Here is a 9,657-nt window from a genome sequence, read left to right on the forward strand (position 1 = left end):
TCTCTTTGCCTGTTGTCATATGAAAGATGATCCAGTCCTTCAATCAACTTTGTGGTCCTGTGTTAGACCCACTCCAGTAAGTCCATCTCTTTCTTGTACTGGGGAGCCCAGAGCTTGGACCCAGCGCTCCAGACACAGCTTCAGAAGTGCTGAGCAGAGAGGGTGGATCACCTCCCTTGACCTGCTTGGCAACACACTTGCTAATGCAGCTCAGGACATCATTGGCCTTTTGGGTTTTTTTGCTGCAAGGGTGTATCGCTGGCTCATGGTCAGCTTGTTGTCCACCAGGACCCCCAGATCCTTCTTGGCAAAGCTGTTTTCCAGCCAGACAGCCTGCACTGTGTACTGGTGCCTGGGTTATTCCTCCCCAGATGCAGGACCCTGCCTTTCCCCTCATGGAACATTGAGAGATCCCTCTCAGCCCAGTTCCCCAGCCTGGTTGAGGTGTCTCTGCATGCTGGCAAAACCGTCTGGTGTATCAGCCACGCCCCTCAGTTCTGTATCATCTATGAACTTGCTGAAGGTGTATTCCGTCAATCCTATAGGCCATTAATGAAGATGCTGAACAGTATTGAACCCAGTATCAACCCCTGGTGTAAACCAGCACAGACTGACTTCCAGCTGGACCATCTGTCACCGCTTGCAAGCCTCTGGCACTGGATGTGAAGCCAGTTTTTAATGCACTGCACTGTCACTTACGTAACCAATAATTTGCCTGCTTCTCTATGAGGATGTGAGATGGATGCACTTGACCCCCATCCCCCTAGCCAAATCAGCCACAGTTTGCTACAGGCACTAAAGGAGTTAAAGGTCTGAGCTGCAGTCAGGCCAAGAACTCCTTTTAGGAAACACACAAGGAAGCAGAACGGCACACTGAACAACAATAAGTTGAGAGTGCAGATGAGTCTTGTGCATACCTTTCTCACTGTATGCAACTTGACTGCTAGCCATCCACTTTATTCCATACATGCGGCAGCCTGGGTGAGCCTACTTTGAGCTCTCTTTGCCAAACAAAGGTGTCTGTATGGCGATGATCTTCTACTTCTCACAGATCACTGGATGAGCCCAAGTTAAGTTTTATATTAGTCATTTAGCTTAAGTAAATGTGTTTTAAATAGAGTGAATCCCTTACAATTATAAGGTCACATCATTTTTAATATACTGTCTGCTTAGTTCCTTAGTTAGCTGAATTTGCTGAAATCTTAAACTGTATGTCGTAAAGCTCCTCTCGTGTTCACCAAACTTGTATCTGCCTAATTGAAAACAAAGCAGCTACAAACCATCAACACCACCCACAAGATAATGCCTGTTTTGCACTCTGCTGAGCAAAACAGGATTCTTTCAGACAAAATAACACCTTCAAGGCCAGCATGAAGCAGCTATGGACCATCAACAATGTCTGCAGCTAAACAAAACAACGGCCTCTCTCAATGCAGTCAAAGAATCCAATGAGAAGCAAGAGGACCCCAGACTCAAATATTACTATTGGACTGAATCGTCACGTGAGGGGTGGGAAGTAGTCTGTAAGGGTATAATTTCCCAGGGACTTCTATGCTCAGCTCAGCACCTCTGCGAAGGCACAAATGCTCGAGCTGACACTGCTGCTGTACTACTCTAGTAAATTGTTCATTTCTACGAACTTTGATGCCTGAAAGATTACTTCAAGAGACCTAGGATCCGGACTTCGGAGCGACCTGGAGGGGGTTGAGATGCAGAATGGTGAAATTTTGACATCCTAGCCAAATGATAAAAAGAATCAGGTGTGCACACGTAATCCTTTGGCCATGAACACATATAATCCCTTACCTGTTCTCCCCTTACCCTCTGTCACGGAGGTACCCCAAAAGTCAATTTAGACAGGCGATAAGCTCCAAAGAGACTTTATTCTAACCAGAACTCTTTGTCAGAGAACCAACTAGAAACGGAGTTTGTCTAAAATTATTCAGCACTCCAACAACATTACAAAACACATGTTCGGATACCGTTTAGGAGTTCAAGTACTACACAGCCGACTCAAACTCAGCAGATCAAATCCCACAGCTCTGGAGGGAAGATTCACAATCGGTTGCGGAGGGGAGCTGCTCTGACGCCAATTTGGTCTGCAGCAAAGCAGCAGATCTCAGCACAAGGAGGATTTTCCCAAGGCGGGGGAAGGCCGAGGCACGTGCCAGGAACCGCCAGCTCTCGTGAGAGTTACTGACAAGGCCTGGGCATTGCCAGGGCAACGGTGACCACGCCTATAAAAAACAGCCTAGGGAGTGCTAGTGACTGGAGTGTGGCAAACAGAGCAGTTTGTGTGGCAGTTTGCATGGAAGGGCGTGCAGGAAGGGCGGAGAAGCTCAACCAGGGAGTAATTGTATCCACCTGGCAGAAAGCCATGGCTTCCATAAGGTTGGCTTCCAACACAAGTGATGCAGCTGTCCAGACCAAGATCTGGTGGGAAGACACTGCCACCCAGGCGTCAGGTTGCAGGGTGTGCCCTGCTCCTACGCTGATACTGGATGGCATCGGTGAACACAGCTGTGGGCAATGTGCCCACGTAGAGGGACTCCTCTGCTTAGTGACAAGGCTCCAGGAAGAGGTGAGTAGCTTGAGGAATATCAAGGAGAGTGAGAGGGAGATAGACCACTGGGAGTTGCACCCTGCCTTCCCTGGGGCAGGCCCAGCGGGTAGACAGGGTGCATCGTATAGAGGACTCACTACTCTCCGCATGGTGGAACTTAGTGACTCAAGGGATAGGTGGCAATGGCAGCATGTTCCTGCCCGGCGCAGAAGGAGGAGGGTCTCTGCTGTGACTACTCCACCTTCCCAGATTCCCTTGCACAACGGGTACGAGGCTCTGCAAGTGCAACCGAACAACAGTATTGAGGAAGATGGTTCAACTAAGTTGGAGGTGCCACAGAGGACAAGTCGATCTGCACCCTGACCAAAACAGCTGCTATAAAGGAAAAAAGATGGGTCATTGTCATAGGAGACTCCCTTGTGAAGAGAACAGAAGGCTCGCTATGCAGACCGGACCCACTTCTTAGAGAAGTCTGGTGCCTCCCTGGGGCCGGGGTTAAAGACATGAAGAGAAAACTTCCTGCCCTGGTAAGGCCCTCAGATTATTTTCCACTACTAACTTTTCAAGTAGGCAGCAATGACACTGCAATGGGAAATCCGAAGGCAATCAAGCGGGACTCTGGGGCCCTGGGACGACTGGTTAAGGGATCAGGAGCACAAGTAGTGTTCTCCTCTGTTCCCCTAGTTGCAGGGTGCGATGAGGGATGATACAGGAAGACCCGAGCAGATCAATACCTGGCTCTGGGACTGGTGTCCCCAGCAGAATTTTGGTTTTTTGATCATGGGTCAGTTTACATGACACCTGGCCTGCTAGCAACAAATGGGAGGCACCTGTCTCAAAGGGGGAAAAGGATCCTCGGACAGGAGCCGCAGGGCTCATTGAAAGAGCTTTAAACTAGGTTTGAAGGGGGAATGGGAGAAAACCAGGCAGAGCAGGGACAAACCCAGGGGTGGCATGCCAATGGGGTGAGGCCAGTTTTATGAGGTGCAACAAGGCCAAGTGACGGGCCCTGCACTTGGGTCGCAACGACCCCATGCAACGCTACAGGCTTGGGGAAGAGTGGCTGGAAAGCTGCCTAGTGGAAAAGGATCTGGGGGTGTCAGTTGACAGGCAGCTGAATATGAGACAGCAGTGTGCCTAGGTGGCCAAAAAGGCCAACAGCATCCTTACGTGCGTCAAGAATAGTGTGGCCAGCAGGAGTAGGGAAGTGATCATTCCCCCGTACTCAGCGCTAGTGAGGCCGCACCTAGAATACTGTGTTCAGCTTTGGGCCCCTCACTACAGGAAAGACATTGAGGAGAGAGTTCAGAGAAGGACAATGAAGCTGGTGAAGGGTCTGGAGAACAAGTCTTACGAGGAGCAGCTAAGGGAAATGAGGCTGTTTAGCCTGGAGAAAAGGAGGCTGAGGGGTGACCTTATCGCTCTCTACAACTACCTGAAAGGAGGTTGTAGCATGGAGGGTGTTGTTCTCTTCTCCCAAGTAACAAGTGATAGGATGAGAGGAAACGGCCTCAAGTTGCACCAGGGGAGGCTTAAATTGGATATTAGGTAAAATTTATTCACGGAAAGAGTTTTCAGGCCTCGGAACAGGCTGCCCAGAGAAGTGGTTGAGTCACCATACCTGGAGGTGTGTAAAAGATGCATAGATGAGTTTCTCAGGGACATGGTTTAGTGCCAGAGATAGGTTAACTGTTGGACTTGATGATTCTGAGGGTCTCTTCCAACCAAAATGATTCTATGATTCTATGACCACTGGACTGAGATAAAGTAAATACATTTGTCCAGGCTGACGCAAGATCCTGGGAAAGGGAAACCTGGCGTGACCATGGGCTGGCAGAGAGGAGGTTTCCCAGGAGCATGAAGTGGAGGTATTTCTCACGCTAGTCCTTGTACATCTCACAGAGCTGTGTGGTGGAGGGACTGTTGATTTTCTCTCCCCAAGTCCATCCTGCCTGGGAAGAGCTTGTTGAAAGACGCGACATCTGACATAAGAACGATAAATCCCCTGTTGCAGGAGGCCAGGAGAGTGTCTGGGGATGGGTTCTGCATCTTTTGCTCTTTGGCATCTGCAATCAACAGGCTCCTGGTTTACAGTGTTCCAGTGCAGTGGTCTCCAAAGTGTGCAAGAGGGTGCACCGGGTTGTGGGAAGAAAACATTAGAACTTCAGTATTATATTTATATAGTTATCAATTATTAAATATACACATACTGCAGACTCAAAAATATTTTACTGATCAGAAGTGTCTGGAGACCACTATTCTAGTGGTTTCAGTGAATATCTTACATGTTCATTCTTACATTCTGCTTTAAACATCAGCCTCCAACTCTACAGAACCTTCATGTTCTCCCTGATTTCTTCACTACCAAGGCCGCCTTCTTCCCTTGCTCACCCCTGGCTTCCCCCCAGCAAATTAGAATTCTGCTGACATTCTCAACTGCGTTCGCCATTTTCTGTGTCTAGAATAATGAGCTTATCACCTGTCTAAATTGACTTTTGGGGTGCCTCTGTGACACCCTCTATGCCTCTTAGACATGTAGCATTGACCAACTCTGGGACTAACCTTCGATCCAGCCACACCTAGGCTCCTCTCTAAGAAGCAGTTTAGAAAGCAAGGGAGTCCATTCTGAACCTCGTGACTCAAAGGGAGGGCCTCCCTCTTCCCTTTTGCATTTCCTGTCCCCATACGCTTATCACTCTCAAACAACTCTCACCCACTTCTGCTTGGCTTATTTCCTCCATGCAGTAAGTAATAGAGTGAACCGTGCCATCCAACTCTGTTAAGCCACACTTTTCTTTAAGTGATCTAAACACTGTTCTGCAGCAGGCAGGAGCCTAAATCACTCATCCACAACAGGATGTTAGGGGGGCAGCATCAATGGCTCTACAAAAGTAGAGGTAAACAAGATCCTCTGCTCTCCCTTTGCCCACAAAGCTGATCACATCATTGTAGGAGGCGAAGAGGTTGGTTAAGCGTGATTTCTCCTTCATAACTACTTGCTGACTACTCCAAAACACCTTCTTGTCCCTCATGTGTTTGAAAATGCTTTCCAGGAGGATAGATTCCATCACCTTGCCAGGGACTGAGGTAAGGGTGACTGGCCTATAGTTCTCCAGGTCTTCCTTCTTCACCTTCTTAAACATAGGAGTGATACTTTCTCTCTTCCAGTCCTCAAGTAGCTTTCCCATTCCCCACGACCGCTCAATGACAATCAAGAGTGGCTTCTCAATCACACCAGCAAGCTCCCTCAGCAGTCATGGATGCAACCCATCAGGCCCCATGTACTGTACATCCAGTTTGCTTAAGTGCTAGCTAACCTGGTTCTCCTCCACTGAGGATGTCTTCCTTGTTCCAGACTTTTTGTCTAGTCTCAGGGGCCTGGGATTCCTGAAGGAAGGTCTTACTGGTGGAGATGGAGCCGAAGTCTCCGGGTACTGGTGAGACTCTTGTACTAGCACACACTTAGAAGTGCTCCCTCTCCTGATACTGGCAGTGCTCTGGGACCATTGCCAGCAGCACCGCAGAAGCACCAGTGTACCATCAGGGCTTGCTGACTCGTGCGCACAGCAGCATGCGCTCTCTGGAGCTACAGCCATGGCCTGGGCTTGCAAAGACAGACAACAACAGACTGCTTGCTTCTCCTTCCGCTGTCTGTGCTTGGGAAATGTTGTCCACATTGTCCTCATCATGTCCAGGGATCCTGTGAAGGCTAGGACCCTCACACACATCCCAAAGTGCATGGATGAAAGGAGGTCAGGAAGACTGTAAATACAGGGAAGAAGGAGGGTGGGAGAGAAGGGCAGGCAGTGGCAGTGAAAAAGAAGGATGGAAGGAGGGAAAGGAAAGAAGTTGAAAAAGTGGATGGTGGCAGGGAAGGAAAGGAAGTCAGGAGAGAGGAAAGTGGAAAGTGAGGAGGAAAGGCAGGGAAGCTGCAAAAATTAGGGCTTAAAGCCAGGAGTGAAGCAAGAAGGCATACCAGAAAGGGAGAAATGCATGGAAGAAGGCAGGAGAGATGGAAGGCATGAAGCTAGGAAAGAACAAAGGCAGAAAGGTAGATGGGAAAGGAAGGCTGGCAGGAGGGGAGGAAGAAAGGCTCAGCAAGTGATGATAGCCATATCTTCTGTGGCTTGGCGCTCCTCGCCTACAGGACAGTGCTCTGTCCCCGGATACCGTCGAGAATTGGGATATGTCACATACATCAGAGTGTTCAGGTCACAGGTTAGCGTTGCAACTTGGGGACCGCTGTGCACAGAAGTGTGACCATTCCCTGGAGACCAGTGGGGCCAAGAGACCAACATGCACAGAGAAGTGCTCAGCAGCATGGTCGTGACGGTGTTGCAGAACTCGCAGTCCCTTGAGCAAGGTACTGTGCTGAGCCCTGGGTGACCTGCGCTCTTGGAAACCGCAGCATGAGAAATCCCCTCAAAGCTCATAGACACACAAGCACAGGCAGGAGTGCTCCGTCCCACAAACCCTTGCCAGAGTCACCTCCAGGTAGGCCTTGGCTTTCCAGCTGGTGGAGAAGGAAAGGGCTGTGTGAACTATTCCACAGCCTGCTTACCCATGATGTAGTGTAACAGGCTGAAAGGGAGAAGAAATGGAAGAGAATGAAGGAAATGGGACAGGGCCAGATATGAGAGAAGACAGAGAAGAAAAGGGAAGGGGACAGAGAGGAAGAGAGCAGACGAAGAGAGTGAGAAGCAGTCTATAGATTGCAGAGAAATGAAACAAAGCACTGAGTACAAGAAGGAAGAAGCATCAAAAGGTGATTCAGAGATGGGAAAGAAGATGCAATTAGAGAGCAGGCAGAAGACAGACTGCTTTTAACACCACTTTTTTTCAGTAGACAGAGCTGGAGGACAAGAGGAGGAAATGGTGTACTGTCCAATATAGGGCTGTGTGTGTGCTGGGGGCAGATCCCCGTTTATATGGAAAGGTTTGTGCTATGTTTGAGGGACGGGGGGCTAGCGAGGCCCTTCAGTCTACCATCCCTATTGAGGCAAGGGATAGAGAGCCATGTGGTAGCAAAGACACAAGGGTTATTGATGTGTTAGAAACCACGGAACGTGGGCGGCATAGGCGACAAACAGGAGGAGCTGGAAGCCATTGTGCAGCAGAAAAACTGCAACAGAAACATGGTGGGATGACTCACACAGCTCGAGTGTTGCATTGGATGGCTATAAACCCTTCAGAAGGAATAAGCAAGGGAGGAGGTGAGGTAGCCCTGTATGTTAGGGAGTGTTTTGATTGTCTAGAGCTTCATGAGGGTGACGATAGGGTTGAGTGTTTATGGGTAAGAATCAGGGCGAAGGACAACAAGGCAGATATCCTAGTGGGAGTCTGTTACAGACCACCCAACCAGGATTAAAGGGCAGATTAAATATTCTGCAGGCAGATGGAAGAAGTCTCGCGGTCACTAGCCCTTGTTCTTGTGGGGACTTCAACCTACCAGACGTCTGCTAGAAACACAACACAGCAGAGAGGAAACAGTCTAGGAGGCTCCTGGACTGTATGGAAAACAACCTCCTGACACAGCTGGTCAGTGAGCTGACTAGGGAAGGTGCCCCACTGGACCTGTTGTTTGCGAACAGAGAAGGACTTGTGGGCAGTGTGACGGTTGGAGGTCACCTTGGGCATAGCAATCATGAAATGATCAAGTTTTCTGTTCTTGGAGAAGTAAGGAGGGCAGTCAGCAGAACTGCTGTCTTGGACTTCCGAAGGGCAGACTTTGACCTGTTTTGGAGGCTGGTTGGCAGAGTCCCTTGGGAGGCAGTGCTGAAGGGCAAGGGAGTCTAGGAAGGCTGATCGCTCTTCAAGAAGGAAATCTTAGAGGCGTAGGAGCAGGCTGTCCCCACGTGCCGAAAGACAAGCTGGCGGGGAAGAAGACAGCCTGGCTGAACAGAGAGCTTTGGCTAGAACTCAGGAATAAAAGGAGAATTTATAACCTTTGGAAGAAGAGGCAGGCAACTCAGGAAGACTACAAGGATGCCGTGAAGTTATGCAGGGAGAAAACTGGAAGGGCCAAAGCCCAACTAGAGCTGATCCTGGCTACTGCTGTAAAAGGGAACAACAAAAGGAGGGCAAAGGAGAATCTCCACCCATAGCGACAGAGGATGAGGGAAAGGCTGAGGTTTAAAATGCTTTCTTTGCCTCAGTCTTTAATAGTTATACCAGTGGTTCTCCAGGTACACAGCCCCCAGAGTCAGAAGACAGGGACAGGGAGCAGAATGAAGCCCCAGTAATCCAAGGGGAAATGGTTAGCGGTGTGCTGCACCGCTTAGACATGCACAAGTATATGGGGTGAGATGGGATCCACCCAAGGGTGCTGAGGGAGCTGGTGGAGGTGCAAGAGGAGAAAATGGTGTACTGTCCAATATAGGGCTGTGTGTGTGCTGGGGGCAGATCCCTTTTTACATGGAAGGGTTTGTGCTATGCTGCTTCAGCTTTGGAGTCACTGTGGGTCGTCCTCAGCACAGAAATAGGTGCCTGAGTCATTGAGAAAGGCACGATCTATCTCCACAGATAAGCGGCTCCCCTTAGTCCCATGACTCTTGAAGTGGTTTCTGTATTCGTTCTCAATCTCTGCCCCGCCACCTTCCACTGAGTATACAACCAGCTGCAGAGTGGCATCCTTCCCCAGTGGCAGCTTGTACCAGTACATGGTTGAGAATGCATTCTCCTTTTTGGAACAGTTCAATGTCACAGAGTCTCCCTCTCGGACAACTGTGTCTGGTGATTGCTGAAGGGCCTGGCCTAGAAAGAGAATGGAAGAGATGTGAGGAGTGAAACATGTTGTAGGGGACAGGAAAGCACATCCTTGAATTATGACATGGGGTGGGGTGACATAAAGATGTCAGCAAGCTACAAGACAGTGTCCTCTTTCTCTGAGAGAGACACATAGGTGAGAAAAAAACCCACCAAAACATCCTTAAAATTTTTTTTTTTTTTTTTTTTAAATTAAGTAGTCTCAACTGAAGTATTAAGCTGTGACAGAAAAAGCAGCTCGTAGATTTGTAGAGTTTTCCAAGTCAAGAGGATCAGGATAAGCTCACCTTCTTCATTGCACATCCTCCCCCTGGAAGCCTTGGGGAATG

At 49.2% G+C, this 9,657-nt stretch overlaps 1 gene segment (V, D, J or C); it reads right to left on the bottom strand.

Annotated features, from left to right (window-relative positions):
• Positions 1–9,014: 9,014 nt before the first annotated feature.
• Positions 9,015–9,631, bottom strand: LOC135989663 (T cell receptor alpha variable 5-like). The segment is given in 2 exon segments: positions 9,015–9,316; positions 9,616–9,631. Coding segments are annotated over 2 exon segments (318 nt in total).
• Between the last annotated feature and the right edge of the window lie 26 nt (positions 9,632–9,657).

Source organism: Caloenas nicobarica, chromosome 1 (assembly GCF_036013445.1).
Source record: "Caloenas nicobarica isolate bCalNic1 chromosome 1, bCalNic1.hap1, whole genome shotgun sequence".
Classification (NCBI taxonomy): Eukaryota; Metazoa; Chordata; class Aves; order Columbiformes; family Columbidae; genus Caloenas; species Caloenas nicobarica.